General features: G+C 38.1%; 2 protein-coding genes across 6 annotated transcripts in view; one reads left to right on the top strand and one right to left on the bottom strand.

Annotated features, from left to right (window-relative positions):
* The window catches only part of arhgap32b (Rho GTPase activating protein 32b), a 618422-nt gene that overhangs the window by 562097 nt on the left and 32935 nt on the right, over positions 1–23390 (bottom strand). The window lies entirely within an intron of this gene.
* LOC138741792 (splicing factor U2AF 35 kDa subunit-like) lies at positions 16994–17808 on the top strand. The gene is given in 2 exon segments (XM_069896081.1): positions 16994–17158; positions 17161–17808. Coding segments are annotated over 2 exon segments (648 nt in total). The 5' UTR covers positions 16994–17016; the 3' UTR covers positions 17667–17808.

The raw sequence follows: 23390 nt of genomic DNA, 5'->3' as shown, positions 1-23390 counted from the left end.
TATGGAAAGGGGGGAAACCGAGGATAGCACTAGATAAATTAACAGAATGGTATAAACAAGGAGGCTTACAACTGCCAAACTTTAAAAATTATTATAGAGCCGCACAATTAAGATACCTATCAGATTTTTATCAAACAAGGGAAAAGCCAGATTGGACTAGATTAGAATTAGATAAAATAGGGGAAAAGATACCGGAACACATATTATATAAATGGGATGAAAAATTGGTACAACATAGAAGTTCTCCAGTATTACATCATCTACTCAATATTTGGAAGAAGATTCGTGTAGAAAGAAATAAAACAAATTATCAATTACCAAAACTAATATTGACGCAAAACAAGTTACTCCCTTTTACAATAGATAACCTTTCCTTTAGAGAATGGGAGAAAAAAGGGATTAAAAGAATAGAAAATTGTTTTTCAGGAAATAGATTCTTATCCTTTGAACAAATGAAAGATAAATACAATATAACTCAAGATACAGCGCTGGCATATTACCAATTGAGATCCTACTTGAAGGATAAATTAGGAAGCAGTTTGAGTTTGCCAGAGGAAAGTAACTTTGAATATGTGATTACAGATACAATGATCATCAAAAGATTTATAACAAATATGTATATTAAACTGCAAGAAAAGGAGAATGAGGAAACAAATGGTAAAACTAAACAAAAATGGGAACAAGATTTAAATATAAAGATAAAAAAGGAAACATGGGAGAAGTTATGCTCTGGAACGATGAGAAATACAATAAATACGAGGTTACGTATGATACAATATAACTGGATACACAGGCTATACATTACACCTCAAAAGTTAAATAAATGGGACCCAACAGTATCTGATAGATGTTTTCGATGTAAAAAAGAAATGGGAACAACAATTCATGCAATCTGGACATGTGAGAAAGTAGAAAAATTTTGGGAAGATCTAAATCAGATATTAAATAAAATAACAGAAAACAATATACCAAAGAATCCAGAGATCTTCCTCCTAAGTAACATAAAAAACAAAGAATTTGGAATTGATTTGGAGGATGCACAAAAAAGATTTGTTAAGATAGCTCTAGCCGTAGCAAAAAAATGTATTATGTCAACCTGGAAATTGGAAGATAATTTGAAAATACAACAATGGTATATAGAAATGAATAAATGTATTCCATTAGAAAAAATAACATATAGTTTAAGAAATAATATTGAAATATTCGAACAAATATGGGAGCCTTACATTAAACACAATAGCAAAAACCTACCGGGGACAATCACTACCTAAGTTAACGGAAGGAAAAGGAAATGAAAAGAATGGACTCAGTGGAATTTCTGGTGTATTTTTATTGAATAACAACATTGTCTGACTGGTTTAATGTATCCTAAATTTTATACCTTAAATGGACGGGAGGGGGGAGGGTGGGATGGGAGGAGGGGGGGGGGGAGAAAATGGCACTGTATATGTGTGAAAAGGAAAAAGTGTGTATCATGGTTAATGTGATTTATGGTGTGAAAAATAAAAAAATTTAAAAAAAAAAAGAAATCCTCTTTCAGGTAAAGAAGAATGATGAAGGCAGGATGGTAGATGTTATTTACATGGACTTTAATAGATAATATGGTCCAAGATAGGCTAGTCCAGGGATTAAGCACATGGGATTCCCAGCAAGCTAGCTTTATAGGGTGGTGAGACGATCAGTGGTTTATAACCGGAAAATGTTTGCAATATTTATCAACTGAGATACACAGGGTTAACAAATCCCCAGGATGGCATGGTTAGAGCAATGTTGTTACAGCTCCAGCAAACTCCCAGGTTTCAATCCAGCACTGTCTGGAAGGAGTTTGTACATTCTCCCCATGTCTATGTGGCTTTCCTCTGGGTGCTCTAGTTTCCTTCCACCCTTCAAAACCTGTGGTGCTTGTAAGTTGATTGGGTGTAATAGGGCAGCAAAGGCTCGACGGCCCAAAAGGCCAGTTTCTGTACTACAAAGTGTTTTTTCCCCCAATTTAAATGAGATCTCTCTTAAGTTCTCTCTTAAGATCCTGGCAGAGATTTGTGCATGTTCATTAATGACGGGTGAGGATAGGGAACTATGTTGAACCAAGTAATTACAGGTGTAAATATTGTTGCCAGTAAGTTTGTGGACAATACAAAAAGGATAGCAAAGGCAGTTAGTCTAAATGGAATAAAAGGCTGGCCTGGATACAGTGGAGAAAAGGCTGTACAACTCCATTGCTCCATGCCTCAGATTACACGTACTATCTACCTGACCAACGCCCCTCTAAATTTGGTACCTCTCACCACATCCCTTCTCAGCCTACACCACACCATCAAAAAAAAACAAACACAGCTGAAACACATCCACCCCAGCAACATCCTGGTAAAGAGAAACAAAGACTGCAGATGGGTGGAATCATGGATACTCTCAACAGATCAAGCAGCATCCATAGGCAGAAATGGTCAGTCAACATTTCAGGATGGGACGCTACACCATTCACCTGGGACCAAGTGAAGCAGAGGACAGACCTGTCCTTGTGGGAATGCAAGGAGGAAATTCAATGGTTGGCGACTCAAGGTTATTGTCATTACACCATTCAATGAACTGTTCCATCTCCCTCCTGCATGCTTCCTCATTGCTGTTTGTGTTTCTGCCGACAACTGCCATCAGCAAACTTGTAGATGGCATTGGAATTGTGCCTGGCCACACAGTCATGAGTGTATAATGATTAGAGCAGTGGGCTAAGCAGGCATCCTTGGGATGCGCCTGTGTTGATAATCAGTGAGGAGGAGATGTTGTTTCCAATTCGTACCGACTGTGGTCTTCCGATGAGGAAGACAAGGATCCATTTGCAGAGTGGGGTACAGAGGCCTCGTGTCTGTAGCTTCGTGACCAGCACTGAGGGAACAATGGTATTGAAGGCTGAGCTGTAGTCGATGAAGAGCAGTCATACGTATGAATTGCTGTTTTTGAGGTGATCCAGAGCTGAGTGGAGTTTATAAGTTCTCCCCACATCTGTGTGGGTTTTCCCCAGGGGCTCAGTTTCCTTCCACCACTTGGAGGAATATAGGTTAATTGGGTGTAATTTGGGCAGCATGGACTCATGTCTAAAATGGTATGTCTAAATTTAAACTGTTACCAATATTTCGGGCCTGAGCTTATTCCAATTGCTCATTCTGCTGATTCCTTGAAGAACGGCTCAGGTCCGAAACGTCAGCGATATAGCTTTATCTTTTATGGATGCTGAAAGACTGACTGAGTTCCTCCAGCATTTTGTTGTGTTTTTACTGCAATTACAGCATCTGCAGACTTGTGTGTTTCACTCATGTTGTATTTATTCCCCATTACAATCTGACATCAAACCCATGAACCAAAACAAGGGCAGAAGGTAAATAATAACAACATAGTTATAAGATTTACCTACTGTTGCACACCATACCAAATGTCGCAAAATCACATTTCATCATAACTTGAAGATATTCTGCTGTTCCATCATTGTGGCACAGTTAGCGCAATGATGTTCAAATCTGGTGCTGTCTGCAAGTTTATACATTCTCTCCACGACTCTGTGGGGTTCCTCCAGGTGTTCTGGTTACCTCCCAACCTCCAAAATGTACTTGTTTGGAAGGTTAATTAGGTGAAATTGGGCATCATGGATTCCATGGGCCACAAGGGCCTCTACTATACTGTATCATTTTAAAAAATTAAAATGGCAAGGCCAAAATCTGCATTGCACGAACATTTGAGGAAAGGCTGCACTGATATTCTGAAATATTTCCATGAGTGTCTTATGCTAAGTTTTCTACGTTAACTGTATATAATCAGGAATTGATTGTTTTTAATCACACAAGACATTAAGCAGATTTTTATTACCCTTGTTTCAACTCCATTGCTACTAAACAAGACGCTAACAATGGTTTCCCATTTTACAATATAGGGAACTAGGAATGATATTTTCACGCTTGATAGCATAATTTGCTTTAAATCATTTTTATAGTTCCTATTAGTTCTGGAGATTCAATAGAATGGTTTTTTTGCTCCAACCAGCATCACATCATTTAATTTAAATTTGACTGATTCACTGTTTTACAAATTAAATGTTAATTGCATTGAGACCTTGTTATCAGCTTACCATTTGCAGATCTAAACCCTCAAGAGGTTGTCCATTTATAACCAGAAGTTTTGGTAAAATGCATTACCCCAGAGATCGAGTTTATGATGACCATTGTTTCCTATTTCCCATGAGACAGACCACATTTTACATCTTGTCTTATGCTGGCAAGTACTAAAACATTCATTGTTGGTATGGGGCCAGAACCAGTGCAAGGAACCTAGTCAAGATGGTTTTTGTTTAAATTACAATATATATTCTTCACAAATATTTAATATTACATCTTCCTTGCATGTTATTTCAAAGTCCTGTAATCACCAGTGTTTTAATAAATAAGCTGAACCACTTGACTCTTAGTACGACTGGAGCCAGAGTCTTGAGTGCAGGTCAGCTGGTAGAGAGGGGTGTGGTAGGTGGGGATGAGGAACATAGGTGGAACAGAAACCAGGAACATGGACAGCTGCGTTAACAATTGCCTTGTTTGCTGTTTCCATGGGTCGCCACTAATCACCAACTACAGCTAGTTGCAAAACAAGTCGGCCAATCTTCTCCCAAGTAGTCTGTGCTAAAACAAAAGCAAAGCCAAAACCTAAAGCTGAAACTTACTTAAAACTTTTCTATTAAATTAAAAGATTCAACCCCTTTGTGCAATTGCAGTTATAATGTCATTGCCAGTGACCTCAGAGTTATTTTATTAATTTTTAATTGTTTTTAATATACAGTTGTCAGGGGAACTACATGACCTTATCCCGAGCCAATAACATAATAAAACAGGACAAAATTACATTGGACATTTTCTCAAAATGAATACAACATGATAAATTGTATCAGAATACAAATAGGATGGTAGAATGTGCAAACATAAATTAATGTGGAGAATTGTGACGTGATGCATTTTTGATTTTAAAAAAGGAAGAAAATATAGCAGTTTCGAGAACAGTCTCATCTTTTTCTGAAAAGATATGCCAAATCAAAGGCTATTCATTTCTCGACAGCTGAACATTCAGACCATGAGGATGCAGTCAGCCCAATAAATCACCAAAGTCAATAAACACCATCCACATATAGAAACACCATCATAGAGAAACAAAAATTGCAGATGCTGGAATCTTAAGCAACAATCTTATTCTTTGATAAACATATAGACCATAACAAAACTTAATTTTCTTTAAGTGCAGTTGAAATTGAAATAAGTAAATCCAATATCATTAACAAAGACAACCATATAGTTAATGGTATACATGTTTATACAAGATGGCACATCATCAATGGTTGAAGGGCCTGTATTGTGCTGTAATGTTCACCTATTACTGCTAAAGTGTCAACCCTTGCTTCTCACTCCAGAACCAAAATCTCTTGGGCAAGTACAAGCCTGTTATTCATCCACTCCCTCTAATTCAATTTGGAAAATAATCCTTTTGACATACCACACAAAAATACTGCCACCTAGGCAGTCGGTGTCTGAGCAGAAAGTACACCTGCTCACAGGAAGCAGCAACATTTTTTTAATGTTATTTTTCAGATTCAGCAGTGTTGAATAGTCATGATTCAAATATTCTTATACTACAACTTCAGAAGAATTTGACCAGAATTCAGAAACAAAATGCCTTGACAATCAATGAAGCAATTCAAGGCTTGCGCCCTTGACAGATGCTGTTTGTTTCTGCTGGATAGGAAATCCAATACATGTTTTTCTGTCCTCCTAAAAATTTTTTGAGACCTATTCAATGTTGTTAAGATCCCTTACTAATTTCTTTTGCCTTCTTCTTACAAATGTAACATGTTCAAACCAATACTGCTTATTTTGCATTTCTTCCCACTTCCAGAACACTCTCTCCTATATCCCTTCCTACCTCTCAATCCTCATGGTCTCCATCCTCATTTTGTTCTTTCAGGCTCTCCCAAACTTACCATACTACATTTGGTCTGAGTTCAAAGGGTTGCCAACCTGAAATGTTAACTGTCCACTGATGCTTCCTGAACTGTGGAATGCTTCCAGCAATTTTTTATTTTTTTTTTTTTTGTCTATCCTGCCCTTTCCATCTCCTCTCTAGTAAGTTTGCACCCCCCTTACAAAGTGCCCCCTTGTTGGTTTCACTCTTCATTTAAGGCTGGTCATTTCTGCCATTTTTTATTGGCAATTCCTTGCTGTTCCCTTTGCTTGATAGCACTCCTTCTCAGTTTCTGCTGTTCATTCAGTGTTCCAACATTGATTTCACAGTCTACTATTTCTCGCCTATTTCCTCACTGTTCAATTTATTTAAAATTCCTCCCTATCTTGCCGACAACCTCAATGTCTCCAGGATTTTCACCTCTGATTTGAAAAGGCCACTCAACAATTCAAGTTGAAGACCAGGAGATTAGAGTCAAATTAGCCCTTATACTGCATTCCAGATCCTTCTTAATTGAGCCATCCAAATATGATATTTTTATCCCAAACAATCAACATGAGGCAAACGTACTGTAATCCCAGAAATTTTCCATATCAAAAACATCTGAACAACAGAGAAGCTGATACGACAGTCATGTTCAATAGTCTTTCATCAGAAGTGAGAAAAGGTTAATGATTAGGTTAATCAAGAGGTAAGATGGGGGGGGGGCGGGGGAAACAAAAATTCCCAAGTGAAAAAAATAAATGACAAAGGAATGATGGTGCAAGGTGAAAGCAATGAGATAAAAATAAACAATGTACCTGGAAGTACAATCTGAGCAACATTAACTGAAATTGTTTAACAATATCAAGTGCAGAAGGCCATAAAATTCTCAACTGAAACATAAGGGGCTGTTCTTCAAGCTTGCATAATTAAAGAAATAGCAGGAGAAGCCCAAGTCTGCCCTGCTACTCAACAAAATCATAGCATTCACATGGAAACGTGACATTTTCCTCACAACTCTCAAACTTTGCATTTCATACAGGTTGACACTCAGTAGGTACTGTAGAATCCTATAATCATGGGATACACATATTCAATGCTTATGCAAGCTTGCTTCATTCAGTAGAACAAAAAACAGATTGGTTGGAGAGGACACATAACCAAGAATTAAATGACAGCCAGCTCAAACTTGCAGACTGCTTGGAAAACATTTTTTATTTCATTAAGCAAACAGCAAATGCCTGCATATCTCTCCACATGTAATGCAAGTAATTGTCTCATCTTGAAGGAGTGTTTTCTATAGCTGTTTGATGGTTTTGGCGAGAGATGCCATTCAATGTCCTCACTCAGTATTAAAGGCTTCTTCCCTCCTTTGATGCAAGCAAGGCTCAATGCAATTTCATTTTGACCACAGATTTTTTTTTTGCTGGAAACTATTCAATCCAATGTGTCACATTCTTCCATACAGAAAATACTCCCTTCAAAATTATAATTTCTGAAGAACTGATGAGTGCAGGGGATTCAATATTTTCACCAGAGATCAGATTCAGCTTCTAGGTGCAAACAGTGAATACACTTGGACTGTCTTAATCAACTTCTTTCTCTACATGCCTTTGCTGGTATTACCCAATTCCATATTCAGACTACTCCAAGATTTGTTGTGAGGAAATTGGTGAAAATGTTACAACATTCTAACAACACCATCTGACAAAAATTGATGAGGCAGAGGAAACTGAATATAATGCATCTGAATATGTATAAACATTATGTATTTATGTATAACCACAGTATCTATCATCCAATCTAAGAATCGTATATCACCAAAATGGGTACGTATCAGTCCAACCCAACCAAATAACTACTGACACTAATCTCACATGCCTGCATTAAGTCTGTATCCTTCCACCTTTCCTAAGTACAGTATTTTTCCAAACATATTTTAAATCCAATTAATTAGCTTCGATCACCCCCTTGCTCCAGATAACCACTGCACTGCATGAAAAGCTTACCCTTTATATCCATTTTGAATTTCTCCCTTCTCACCTTAAACTTGTGCCAATGAGCTGGACATCCCTCTTCTCCAGTGAAATAATCATCTTATCTATGCCCCTCATAATTGTTATAAACCCATAAAGATCACCCCACCACCCTACTCCCTACTTCCATTAAGAATAACCCCAGCCTGTCCAAATTCCCCTTCCAACTATAGTCCTTCATTCCAGGAAACATCCTGGAGAATCTCTTCTACACTCTTTCTTTACCACATCCTTCCAGTAGTGAGGTAGCAACCACAACTGTATATTTTATCACAAAGGCAGCTGAACCAGTATTTTTTACAACTGCAATATGGCATCCCAAGTCTCCTATTTAATGCCTTCTTTGTTATCCTATCCACCTGTTTCCTCTTTCTGGGAGCTAAGGATTTGCTCCTTTGGTCCCCCAAGTCATCAATGGCCCAAAGGTTCCTGTCATTTACTCCTTATGCCCTGTCATAATTTGACCAGGAATTAATTAAATACTCCAATAATAATTTAGTTAATCACAAATAAACAAATAGTCACAATGCTTTTCAATCAACTTCAGATCCAACTCTCTCTCAATGCATAGGTGCCATTTGTAGGCTAATTTCACATCCAGAATCAGAGCACAAGATTCCCACATTTCATTGACCTTCAACTGCACATCCACGCTTTTTTTTTAAGGTAGTTAAACAGGAATGCCTGCAAATGCAGCATCTATAGGAAGCAAAGGGTAACCAATGTTTCAACCTAAGCCCTTCATCAAGATTACCCTGCATGACCTGCTGAGTTTCTCCACCACTTTTGTGTGTTGTACTATTTTTGAAGATCTCTATCCCTTTCTTCTTACATATGCAACAACTCATCTCAAGAAGCTTTGACAATGTATTAACCAGATAACCTCAGAGCAGCAAATGATAATTATGTGGTCTGTGTTTTTTTTAGATTAAAACCACAACTCTCACAGGGGACAGAACTCAAATTTCAGTAGATTACTAATCTAACGTGCAAGTACAGATGTGTCAGAGGAATGCAGAAGGGTTGGTTTCTATTTCTTCACCTTTATTCTGAATTTCTCTTAGTTTGGACTTGGATCTATGGAATGGCAGAAAGTCATACATTTATAATACGGGGCTCTTAAGATTTGTCTTGCTTGCTTTGTTTAAGTTTAAGGTCACTGCACCATTGAAAACATTTTTAAAATCGTTTTTCAATTGCATCCATTAATAAATGTCCATTCAATAAAGAGCAATTAATAGCCCCTTTTCCACTGGCATCCCAGTTAATTGGCTGGGATAGGAAGCCCTTTGTGCCATTTCCACAGGGCTACCTTTAACTGGGACACAACTCATCACTGGGGATTGGAGTGTTCTACCATCAGCTGACACCAGGGATATGAGTGGGGGTCGAGGTAGTTAATCCCCAGCATGAACCAGCATGAAATGACACCATTTGATGCTGGCTTGCTGACAGTTTTCTTTTTCCACTGGAAAAGGAGCCTGTGGAAAAGGGGCTAAAGATAGCCTTATCAATCTCAACATGCTTTATATTCTGCTTTTTAAATGATTATTCCACTTAGTAGCACTCAACTGACCAGTTCATCAAATGCAGAGGGGCATTGGATTACATTTCTGAATCAATACTAAAATGTAACTAGAAACCAACCATTCATGGTTGTAGCAACACAGAGTAGCAGAGTTGCTTCCTCAAAGTACTGCATATTATTTCCTTTCAAGTTATCCTTTTGAAGGTTGTATGGTCTGTTTCAACAATCCTTTCACTACAATTCACAATGTTAACCTCTAGTTCTTAGGCCAATCTTACAACCATATTCCCTTAAAGTATAACTCTTCAACCTTTGAAAACATGCTTCTGAAATCCATTCATAATTTTGGACAGCTCTACAAAATTTTCTGCTCTGCTCCATGAAGATCAATACGGTTTCCCTTATTTTCTCCACATAACTGACATCCCACATCCTGAATAGTCTCGTAAACCACTTCAAAAGAATAATTTCTGAGGAGATTTGACATGTCGTCAAATACTCCCATTTAATTTCTACAGGTGCACTGTGGAAAGTGTACTCTCTGGTTGCATCAAGTTAGGGAAATTTGAACGCCCAGGAATGCAGAAGATTACAGAAGGCAGAAAACACAGTCAGATCCAACACTGCTTCTGACCCTATGCCTTAAGATGGTAGTTAACATCATAAAGGACCACTATCATCTTGGTCACTGCTACCTTTGGGCAGAAAGTACAGAAGCCTGAAGATGAGTACCTCTAGATTCAAGAACAGCCAACTTCCAATAGCTAACAACCTCCTCTTGTTGCACTAATTATGCACTGGACTGACATTGCAAAGGACTGTTTACACTATTGCAAAGTCCCTCAGTTTTTGCATTAAGGTAACTGCAATTATCTTTTGCATTTATTGTTTCTTTTTAATGCAATTATGTCTAATTTTGTAGTTTTTTTTTAAACAAAGTACCTACTCATCTGCAGCAAGAATTTTGGTGCATAAGTACAATGTATATGTAACATGTTTCTTTATATAAAGTTTCAAATTCAATTTCACATTTTCTCAACTTTTCCTGCCATTCAAGAACAGTTTATTTTTTTAGCAAATCCATGTTGACTTTTGTTTATGAACTCATGCTTTTTAAAGGCAACTAAATTTATTCCATTTCTCATCTCCAAGAATTTCTTTAACTACTAATAAACTTGTTGACCTTTTTTTTATTGAATTCTTCAGTTTATTGCCAACATCCCCAAATGGGAGGCACAGATATCACCCTCCATGTGATAATGTATCAATCACTTCATGCTTAAAAATCAATGTTGACCAATCTCTACAAGTTCAATTTTCATGTTGGCTATCACTTCCGATACTAATGGACGAAACATCTTTTAAGCTCACCAAAAGAATCACCAAGCATCAGCATCCCTCCCGTTCAGATTCTTTTGTTTTACATTCAATCATCCATTCTCATAACCAGTCAATTTAGGTACAGAATAGTGTTGGCCAAATGTTCCCACGTTAAAACACATACCAGTTGCCTTACTTAGATTCCAAACAAGGTAGGTCAAAACAAAGATCCCAGTACCATTGTACCCGTGGCAACTTGTACTTGCAGCTCATTGATCTCATTTCATGAGCATTTACTAGTCTGCATCTCACATTTCAAATGCTATTCTGGCCAACCTCTCAGTTTGAAATTTGAGTAATCGAAAATAAATATCATATCTCAAGTCCCTTTCATCCACCAAACTCCCGATGCTCAGTCACCTATTCTGACTCCAGGTCCAGCAAACATTTGGATTATCTAGTTCCCCTAATCCACCCACAACCTCACCTCTTACACGGACCCCCAATTGCTCCACGCAATCAATCCAAAGTCCTTTATTATACTTGTATCATCCTCAAAAGTCTCACCTTTTCAAGCCTTTGATTTCATATACAACCATCAGTTATGTTCAATTTGTGGTTCAGCGTAACTCTGACCTCCACAACTGGAAGCCTGAAATGATTAACATCAGAACATTCCACCCCTGAAGTACCTACCGATGCAGTCCAATGATGAAGCTCAAACATGCTATGAAAGTGGCTGTAGTGTGGATTGTGTAGGGTCACATAGCCTATATGACTGGAACCTGATGGGAATGTGGATGAAGGGTCACAAGAATTCTCCGTCTGGAGACCTGTCTACACACCTGACCAACGACCCCTTTAAACACCTAGTGATTACCTGGGCTGGACCCTCCATCTTACTGCACTATAAAGTTCACCACATGCAATAACTGTTTCTCTTTTGCACAACAGTGGCACCAGAAATATGCATGCTGGCCTGAAGACTGGGTTAACACAGCTTTTCCAGTGAACAGGAGTTGAAGTGGATCAGTTCAAGAAGGTGAAAGGTCTAAGCAGAGCAACCATCGTGTGAGTAGGCCAGAGTTAGAGTAAGGAGTTGAGGCTTTGACAAGAAAAGACTCTGGAGAGATTTCATTATCATTTATTCTTTGACCTTGTACTAGTGCCAAGTAGAATTGTCAGAATGGCCACAGTTAATCTTATGAAATGTGGGAATTCTGCGAGATCTGCCATCTCCCTGATATCTACATCTGCACGAGATCCATCCATCAAGTCGCAGCTCCTTACAGACCATGTTCGAAAACTGGAGCTGCAGCTCAATGACCTTCAGCTTGTATGGGAGGCTATTGGGGAAGGTGGAAGATGATCTACCAGGGCAAAGACACAGTGACTGGCATTGAGCCTGCTCCTGTGGCTCAGAAGAGAATGAGGAGAAATAGAGAGAGTAGTGTTAGTGAATTCAATAGGAAATTCTGTGGACATGAAAAGGAGATATCCAGGATGGTTTTTTGCCTCCCATGAGCCAGGATCATGGATGTACAGAATTTGTCATGTGTGTCCAAGGATTCCCAACACAGTTTGTGGGCAAGCCAACTAGCAGAGAGACCATACGCCCAAGTACAGATCTCTCCATGAGACAGTATTTTGGTGACAGTGACCACAAACCCCTGACCTTATTTAGCATAGCTATCAACAAGGATAGCAGTAGGAGAAAGGTCAACTGTTTAACCGGTGAAGGGTTAATTGCAATGGGATTATGCAGGAACATGGGAGAGTAAATGGGGAAATTATGTTCTGAGGGAAAAGCACAGAATTAATATGCAGGATGATTAGAGACCACTTGTGCAGGGTTCTGAATCGGTTTGTCCCAATGAAACATGGAAAAGATGGTAGGATAAGGGAACCATGGTTGACTAAAGAGGTGAGATAACTAATTAAGAGGAAGAAGGAAGCATACATTAGTTTTTTTATTTTAAATATAAATTTTGATATACAGCACCATAACAGGCCTTTTTGGCTCACGAGCCCATGTCGCCCAATTACACCCAATGAACAGTGGGAGAAAACCCACGCAGACAGGTGGAGAATGTACAAGCTCCTTACAGTCAGTGTGGAATTCAAACCCTGGTCCTGATCGTTGGTACTGTAACAGCATTATGCTAACCATCCCGCCACCCCCCCCCCCCCCCCCCCCACACCAACTGTGCAAAAGACAGGAAGGGCTCATGAGAATTATATGGCAGCCAGGAAAGGACAAGAAAAGTCTTTGCAGAGCTAGAAAGGGATACAAGGCAGCCTTGGCTAGTACAATTAAGGAAAATCCTATGGCATTCTCTACATACATAAGTGCAGAAGGAGGACTAGAGTGAAGGTGGGGTTGCTCAAAGATAAAGGAAGGAACATGTGCCTAGAGGCAGAGGAGGTCCTAAATGAATACTTAGCTTCAGTGTTAGGGAGAGAGAGAGAGAGAGAGACACACACAGTTTTCTCATGGCTAGTCACCTTGGCTTTGTGATGGGCAGTTCGAGCCCCATGAGCTTAATTGAGTTTTCTGAGGCATTGACAAAATAAATTGATGAAGATAGGGTAGTAGAGATAGTGTATATTTTAGTAAGGCATTTGACAAGGTCCCACATGATAGTCACATTCAGAAAGTCATGAGGCATGGGATTCATGAAACTTTGGCTGTGTGGATTCAGAATTGGCTTGTCTGCAGAAACCAGAAGGTACTAGTAAATTGAATGTATTCAGCATGGAGGTCAGTGACAAATCAAGTTCAATACATCTGTTTTGAGACTCCTTGCTGTTTGTGATTTTTATAAATGACCAGGACAAAGAAGTGGAAAGGATGAGACAGTAAGTTTGCAGATGACATAAAGGTTGGAGGTGTTGTGAATAGTCTAGTTTTGCATAGGTTACAATAGAATGTAGACAGGATGCAGAGTTGGGTGGAGAAGTGGCAGATAGAATACAATCCAGATAAGTGTGAAATGATACATTTTGGAAGAACAAATGAAGGCAGAGTAAATGGTCAATGGCAGAATTGTTAACACTGTATAGAAGAACAGAGGGACCTTGGGGTCCAAACCCATAGATCTCTCAAGGTTGCCACACAGGCTGATAGGGTGATTAAGAAGGCTTTATGATATGCTTGACTTCATTAATTGGGGGACTGAGTTCAAGAGCCGTGAGTTTTGAAAAACTCTGATTAGACCACACTTGTGATATTGTGTTCAGTTCTGATCACATCATTATAGGAAGGATGTGGAAGATTTGGAGAAGGTGCAGAGGAGATTTACAAGGATGGTGCCTGGATTGGAGAACCTGTCTTATGAGCAAGGTTAACAGAGCTAGGGCTTTTCTCTTTGGAGCGAAGAAGGATAAGAGGTTAACACAATTAACTTCCCGGTTACGTGGAAATTTCCATGATTGATTCCACATCCAAGTTAACAGCTACAGTGATGCAAAATATTGCCTAGAAAAAAACTCTAGACCGAATAGTAAAACAGTACAACTTTAAAATCCCCATTACCAAATACCTGCTGCAGGCAGAGAATGTAAAACTAATTTCTTTGGAGTTCTTACAGTGACAGTCTTCTGCAAGGTGCAGATAAATTAGTACCTTATCTGGAGATAAAAATTTAAATCAAAATTGCTGAATCTATGAGTGTTGAGTAAGCTACGAGCATAGGAATAACAGGCACTAGTAATTCATCCAATTTACAGCGATTGTAACAGCTGCCAGGAATTTCCAAGGATTGCAAGGAAAAACCTTCAAATGCAGAAACAATTTTCAGAAAAAAATTGTCAACTAGTCAGAAGTAAAACACGGAAGTCTGCAGACACCAGGGTTGAAGTAAAAACAATGCTGGAGAAACTTAGCAGGTCAAATAGTGTACTTTAAATAGCAAAGATAAATAACCAACGTTTAGAGCTTGAGCCCTTCATCAAGGTATGGAAAAATGGTGGCAGGTATCCGAACAAAAAGTAAGGGGTTGGGGAGGGGGAGGAGCATGGCCCAAAGGCAGGAGTTAATAGGTGATATAGTCAGCCCTTGTTACAATTTACAGATCAGTGTAATTTTCTGTAAAACAAATATAAATGGCATACCAAAAATTATGTTAAAATTCATCACTGTTGAGGTTCTTCTATAGTAAAGGTGTTCCATAATCAAAAACTATAACGGTGACAAAATTAAGGAACTAACTAGTGGAGTTGTTCAAGTGAACCGGTACGGACTTGAAGGGCCGACATGGCCTGTTTCCGTGCTGTAAAAGGTTATATGGTTATATAGACATTTAACTTCAATGGCATGAAAAAAATGTATGTTCACAGAAAAGTACCAACAGCACATCATAAACCCAATAAACAATAGATCAGTCAGTCTCTGGCTTAAAATGTTCGACACTAATTTATTTCACTGACTGGCTAGAGAAGGATTCAGCAGTATTTTCTGTACACATCTCACCAGCATGGTTTCACAATAGTATGTGACAGGACAAGTTCTACAAAAAGGGAGAGACACACAAGTGCGCAGCACATTTGCAGAATTCTTCGACCTCCAGAGACTGATCCAGCTATGGCTGCAAATTTAAAATTGTAAGGAAAATGGCAAAAGCCTGCTCTTAAATTATTTATTTATTATAGGAAAGGCTGCAGGTTCTACTATAGACAATGGGAAAGCATTGTCAGAGTGCAGCAGGTACAGTCTTGCAAAGCAGTTAAGCAAAACTGCACCAAAATGGAATCAAAATACAAAAAGTTATCGAACCACATTTTTACCTTGTAAAATTTATTTATCTAACAAAAATCACAAAGTGCATGCTTAAATAAATAATATGCAAAAACCACAAGATAATGTCTCTTGATAAAACCTCATGATCATCTCTAAATCCATACCAATAAAGACAATAAGTAAATAAATCCAGAGGGCCTACCCAGGTTTCAAAGGAACTCAAATACATAATAATGCAGAATTTTAAAATTAAAGAATCTCACCAAAATTAAACAGACATGATTATCAGAATTGAATTTCACAAAGAGTATCTGCATTCCTTAATGCACCACTCCAGCTGTTAGCGGCAGGTGGAAATGCAAACACCCACATCTTGGTGCAGTTCCATCACTTTGCAAATACCTAAAAATATACAAGCCTACAGCAATTTTAAACCATGGTCTGTGTAGATAAAGACTGATCAACACAACCCAAATCAGCCACAGCTGAACAGATGTAAAGCAGAGTGTATTCTAGTTACAACTCAGTCAGGGTAAGCTAGCCCAGACACAAAACACCCTAACCTCTACTCTCTTCCAGCATAATAACACGCAAACAGTTCAGTCACTTTTCAGAGTCTGACCACCTATCATTGGGATCCAACCACTATCAGGCTTTAATTTCCCAGTAGTGCCCTAACCATAAACAAAATTCTTGGACCACCAAAGATCTGTCTGCACAACTGAAATAGAATATTTATCGATCCTTTTATATTTATTTTTTCTCTCTCTCATGACACAATGTGTTAATTTATGCTTATTGGCTGGTGGAGTCTTTTACATACAAGAAATAGGCGATTCAGCTCATTGAAACTGCCCCACAATTTAATCATGAACTAATCCATTTTCCTCACTCACCCCCACTGCCCAGCCTTCTCCCCATTACCTTTGATGCCCTGGCTAATCAAGACCCACCAATCACTCCCTTAAATGCACCCACTGACTTAGCCCCCACAACCACCTGTGGCAACAAATTCCACAGATTTACCACCCTCTAAAGAAATTCCTCTGATTCTCTGTTCAAAGCAGACACCCTTCAATCTTGAAATTGTGCCTTCTTGCCTTGGACTCTCCCATCATGGGAAACAATCTTTCTACATCTAAAATGTTTCTATGAGATTCCCCCCCACCCCCCCCACCTCATCCTCGTAAATAACAAGTACAGGCCAAAAGCTGTCAAAAACTCCTCATAGATTCATTGTCATAATGCATATATGACATCACATACAACCCTGAGATTCCTTTTCCTGCAGGCACAGATTTACCACTGATTGGTAGTACAAAAAATAGACTGTACACAGCACAAAACATCTAAAAAAAAAGAACTGTAAACCAACTATGTAATAGAGAGAACAAAAAGGCAGTGACGTAGGGCGCGCGGCAGGGAAGATGGCGGAGTACTTGGCATCGATATTCGGCACCGAGAAGGACGAGGTCAACTGTTCATTCTATTTTAAAATTGGAGCATGTCGTCATGGCGACAGATGTTCTAGTTTGCACAAGTCCACGTTCAGCCAGACCATCGCGCTCTTGACTTATACCGTAACCCTCAAAACTGTACCCAGACAGCAGACGGTTTCCACTGTGCTGTTGGTGATGTTGAAATGCAGGAACATTATGATGAGTTCTTTGAGGAGGTCTTCACAGAAATGGAGGAAAAATATGGGGAAATTGAAGAGATGAATGTCTGTGACAACCTGGGTGATCATCTGGTTGGAAATGTTTATGTAAAGTTTCGCCACGAAGAAGATGCAGAAAAGGCTGTGAATGATCTAAACAATCGCTGGTTTAATGGACAGCCCATCCATGCAGAGCTCTCACCTGTGACTGACTTCAGAGAAGCTTGCTGCAGACAGTATGAAATGGGAGAGTGCACCCGGGGAGGCTTTTGCAACTTCATGCATCTGAAGCCAATTTCACGGGAGTTGCGCTGTGAGCTTTATGGACGGCGTCGCAAGAGACACAGGTCAAGATCAAGATCTCGTGAGCGCAAGAGATCCAGGTCGCGGGAGCGTGGAGGTCGTGATGAGCGAGATTGAGACCGTGATCGAAGGCGCTCCAAGGACCGTGAGCAATCGGGGAGGTTCTGAGGATCCACATCAGTCTGCATGACAGCTCATTTAGAAGGACCACAAAACAAGATGTGATTGGAATTTAATACTTTTTATGTTCAAGCTTAAAATAAATATTGGTTTATTTCCTTTTGATGTCCAATTAACCTTTTTAAAATAAAAGTGGAGCTGATGCTAGCTGACTTGCAGTGCAGTTCCAGTTTAAAAAATATTTTTAAAAAAGAGAGAACAAAAATAAAATCAATAAAATGCACAAGAAGGAGGAGTCATGTGATGGAGTAGTGGCCGGTAGGGGAACTCCAGCCCTCTCCAGAAAAGTTAAAAAAAAGAAAGAGTAAAAAAAAGGCACAAACATAAAAACCATAACAAAGTGAAAGTAAAAGTGTGGAGAAAATGGCAGCAAAGAAAGAAAAACCAAAAACAACGGGAAGAAAAGAAGGAAAGACATCGGAAGAAGAAGGTGAAGGCCTTACCTGTACGAGAAGGCCCGCCGCAGAGAGAGAAGCCCGCTCCCTGAGGTCAGTCAAAGCCCCGAACTCGGGACTACAAAAATGGCTCACGGAGCCAAACAAAAGTGCGCAACCGCGCATGCGCAATGCGCAAGACAAAAATAACACTGACGGGAGGGGGGACCAGCTGAGGAGTAGATCTCCACAGCTGAAACAGGCAACTACAACACAACAGCAAGAGGAAAACATAGAAAATAACGAGAACAAGAAGGAAGAGAATAAAAATAAGAAATCAAAGAAACAACAGATGACCAACCCAGAGGAAGAAGACCAAAACCAAGACAAGAGAAAATATATTGGAGAAGGCAATGAAAAAAATAAGAGAAGACAAAAAAACCACTGGAATACAAGGGTCAAAAATTTTTTTTCTATCCAGATATAAGTTTTGAACCACTGAAGAAGAGGAAGGAGTTCAATGCAGCAAAAACGACCCTATGGAAAAAAGGTTATAAATTTATGTTAAAATACCCAGCGGTACTTAAAATAGCTATACAAGGGCAGCAAAACAAACTATTCTCGGATCCAGAAGAAGCACGAAAATATGCAGAACATCAAAACAAACAGAGAGATGAAGAGATGTAACAAGAACAAAAATGACAACAAACTATATGTATGTGTGTATGTAGGTACATATATATGTGTATATGTATATATATATATGTATATATATAAAAAATATAGAGTATAGGTAAGAACTAAGAAGGGAAAGAAAGGGAAGAAAGGAAGTAAGGAGGGAATTAAGAGAGTGACCTTTGTTATATATGAAGATTAAAATCTTTTCGGGGGGGGCTGGGTGGGGAAGAATTACAGTCACTGCGAAATCAGTTGACGCTTGCGAGCGGATTCGCAAATCCAAATGGAAAGGGGAGATGTGGTTGCCCGACAAGGGTCAAAGGGAACTCAGAAAGGGGAGGGACTATTGGGGTTAAAGGAATTTTAGATATGAGAATAGTGGAAATATTTTATGTTTTAGAAATGTTGTCTTATAATGTGTTCAAAAAAAGAAAGCAGAAATGGATAAGAAGGGAAGGTGGTGATGAGGAAACAGAAAGGAAAGATAAACAAAGTATGAAATGGCTATGTTGAACTATATGACTTTAAATATTAATGGAATACATAACCAAATCAAAAGGAAGAAACTGTTAAATTTACTGAAAAAAGAAAAAAATTGATACAGCATTCGTACAAGAAACACATCTAACTGAAGTGGAACACAAGAAATTAAAGAGAGATTGGATAGGACATGTAACGGCAGCATCATATAACTCAAAAGACAGAGGTGTAGCTATATTAATCAATAAAAATGTACCAATCAAAATAGAAGAGGAAATAATAGATCCAGCAGGGAGATATGTAATGATAAACTGTCAGATATATTCAGAATTTTGGAATTTACTCAATGTATATTCACCTAATGAAGAAGATCAAAAATTTATGCAAGATATCTTTTTGACGATAGCAGATACGAAAGGGAACATACTAATAGGAGGGGATTTTAACCTTAATTTGGACTCAAACATGGATAAAATTGGTAAAAAAACTAACAGAAAGAACAAAGTAACCAAATTTATAATTGAATCGATGGAAGAAATGCAACTTTTGGATATATGGAGGAAACAACACGCTAAGGAAAAGGAATATTCATTCTATTCGGGTAGACATAAAACATACTCAAGGATAGACCTATTCCTGTTATCAGCCCACATTCAAGGGAGAGTTAGGAAAACGGAATATAAAGCTAGACTATTATCGGTCCACTCACCCCTGTTATTGGCAATAGAGCTAGAAGACATCCCACCAAGAATGTATAGATGGAGATTAAACTCCACTCCATGCTACTTAAAAGACAGGATTTTAGAGAATTCATTGAAAGACAAATTAAAATGTACTTTGAAATAAATACGGAATCAGTGAAAGATAAATTTATACTATGGGACACAATGAAAGCGTTCATCAGAGGGCAAATAATAAGCTATGTAACTAAGATGAAGGACTACAATCGGGAAACAGAACAGTTGGAAAGGGAAATAACAAATATAGAAAAAGAATTAGCAATAAAGGAAAATACAACTAAAAGAAGAGAATTGGCAGTTAAAAAAATAAAATATGAAACACTACAAACATATGAGGTGGAGAAGAACATAATGAAGACAAAACAGGAATATTATGAGCTAGGAGAAAAAATGCATAAAATTCTAGCGTGGCAGCTTAAGACAGAACAAACTAAAAGAATGGTATTGGCATTAAGGAAAAAGGACAAAAAAATTACATATAATCCAACGGAGATCAATGAAAACTTCAGGGAATTCTACGTGCAATTATATCAAACTGAAAACGAAGGGAAAGAAGACAAAATAGATGAATTTCTAACTAAAATTGAACTACCGAAATTACAAACAGAGGAGCAAAATAAATTAATAAAACCATTTGAAATAGAAGAATTACAGGAGATATTAAAAAAACTACCAAACAATAAAACACCAGGAGAGGATGGATTCCCAATAGAATTCTATAAAACATTTAAAGACTTATTAATTCCTCCCCTTCTGGAAGTAATCAACCAGATTGATAAAACACAAACATACCAGATTCATGCAAAACAGCAATAATTACAGTAATACCAAAGACAGGGAAAGATCCACTTGCACCAGTGTCATATAGACCAATATCTTTACTTAACACAAATTATAAGATAATAGCTAAACTATTAGCAAACAGATTGGCCGACTATGTACCAAAAATAGTAAATCTAGACCAAACTGGATTTATTAAAAAAAAGACGAACAATAGACAATATCTGTAAATTTATTAACTTAATTCACGCAATAGAAGGAAATAAAACTCCAACAGTAGCGGTTGCTTTAGATGCAGAGAGTAGAATGGAATTATTTATTCAAAGTACTACAAAAATTCAGTCTACCAGAGAAATATATTAATTGGATTAAAGCATTATATAAGGGGCCATTGGCGAAAGTGACAGTAAATGGATATATATCAAAACAATTTAACTTAAGCAGATCAACAAGGCAGGGATGTCCACTATCTCCCACACTGTTCGCGTTAGCTATAGAACCACTAGCAGAACTGATAAGAACAGAAAATAAAAGGGATAAAAATAAAAGAGAAGGAATATAAAATCAGTCTATTTGCAGATGACATTATAATATACTTAACAGAACCAGAAATATCAATAAAAGAATTACATAGGAAATTGAAGGAATATGGAGAAGTATCGGGGTCAAGATCAACGCAAATAAAAGTGAAGCAATGCCAATGAATAATGCGGATTTCACTAAGTTTAAGAAAGAATCGCCATTTAGATGGCAAACACAAGCAATGCGATACCTAGGTATACAACTAAATAAACTATACTATACAAATGGGATGAAAAATTGGTACAACATAGGAATTCACCGGTATTGCATCATCTGCTCAACATTTGGAAAAAGATTCATGTAGAAAGGAATAAAACAAATTACCAACTACCAAAACTAATATTGACGCAAAATCAGTTAATCCCTTTCACAATAGATAACCTTTCCTTTAGAGAATGGGAGAGAAAAGGGATCAAAAGAATAGAAAATTGTTTTTCGGGAAATAAATTATTATCCCTTGAACAAATGAAGGATAAATATAATATAACTCACGATACAATGTTTGCATACTACCAACTGAAAACCTACTTGAAGGACAAATTGGGAAACAGTCTGAGGTTACCAGAAGGAAGCAATTTTGAATATGTGATTACAGACACAATGATAATTTAAAAATTTGTAACAAACATGTACATCAAACTGCAAGAAAAGGAGAATGAGGAAACAAACGGTAAACCTAAACAAAAATGGGAACAAGATCTCAACATAAAGATAAAGAATGAAACATGGGAGAAGCTATGCTCCGGAACTATGAGAAATACAATAAACACGAGGTTACGCATGATACAATATAACTGGATACACAGGCTATACATCACACCTCAAAAGTTAAATAAATGGGACCCAACAATATCAGACAGATGCTTTCGCTGTAAAAAGGAAACGGGAACAACAATTCATGCAATTTGGACATGTGAGAAAGTGGAAAAATTTTGGGAAGATCTAAACCAGATATTAAATAAAATCACAAAAAGCAATATACCAAAAAACCCAGAGATCTTCCTCCTAAGTAATATAAGAAACAAAGAATTTGGACTCGATTTGGATGGAGCACAAAAAAGATTTGTTATGATAGCCCTCGCTGTAGCAAAAAAATGTATTATGTCAACCTGGAAATTAGAAGACAACTTGAGAATATAACAATGGTATATAGAAATGAATAAATGTATTCCATTAGAAAAAATAACATATAATTTAAGAAATAACATTACAATATTCGAACAAATATGGGAGCCATACATGAAACACAATAGAGAAATCCTACCGTGGACTTCCACCACCTAAAATGACAGGAGAAGGTAACGAAAAGAACTGACTCAGTAAAATTTCTTGTTTATTTTTATTAAGTGACAACATTGTTTAATGGGTTTAATGTATCTTATAGATTGAACTTTAAATAAATGGGGAAGGGAGTGAGGGAGGGAGGGAAGGGAGGGGGGGGGAAAGGGGGAGAAAACGACACTGTATATATTTAAGAAAAAAAATGTCTGTATGTATCTTGGTCAATATGGTTTATAGTGTGAAAAATAAAAAATTTAAAAAAAAATAAAATGCACAAGAGTCCTTAAATGAGTCCCTGATTGAGTTTGTTGTTGAGGAGTCTGATGGTGGGCGGGTAGCAGCTATTCCTGAACCTGGTGGTGTGAGTCTTCTGGCACCTATACCTCTTTCCTGAAGGCAGCAAGTATTGGGTGGTGAGGGTCTTTAATGATTGCTGCTGTTCTCCAATGGCAGCGGTCCCTTTAGATGTGCTCAATAGTGGGGAGGGTTTTGCCTGTGATGTACTGGGCTCTGTACTCTACATTTTGCAGGACTTCATGCTCAGGGGTATTGGTGTTTCCATACCAGACCATGATGCAGCTGGTCAGCACTCTTTCTACCACACCTCTGTAGAAATTTGCCAGGGTTTCTGATGTCATATCAAACCTCTTCAAACTCCTGAGGAAGTAGACACACTGACATGCTTTCTTAACGATCCCATTGGTGTGTTGGGTCCAGGAAAGATCCTCCGAGATAGAGACTCCAAA

Source organism: Narcine bancroftii, chromosome 8, assembly GCF_036971445.1.
Source record: "Narcine bancroftii isolate sNarBan1 chromosome 8, sNarBan1.hap1, whole genome shotgun sequence".
Classification (NCBI taxonomy): Eukaryota; Metazoa; Chordata; class Chondrichthyes; order Torpediniformes; family Narcinidae; genus Narcine; species Narcine bancroftii.
The sequence above is the reverse complement of the archived record's forward strand: the minus strand, read 5'-3'. Positions and strand labels throughout refer to the sequence as shown.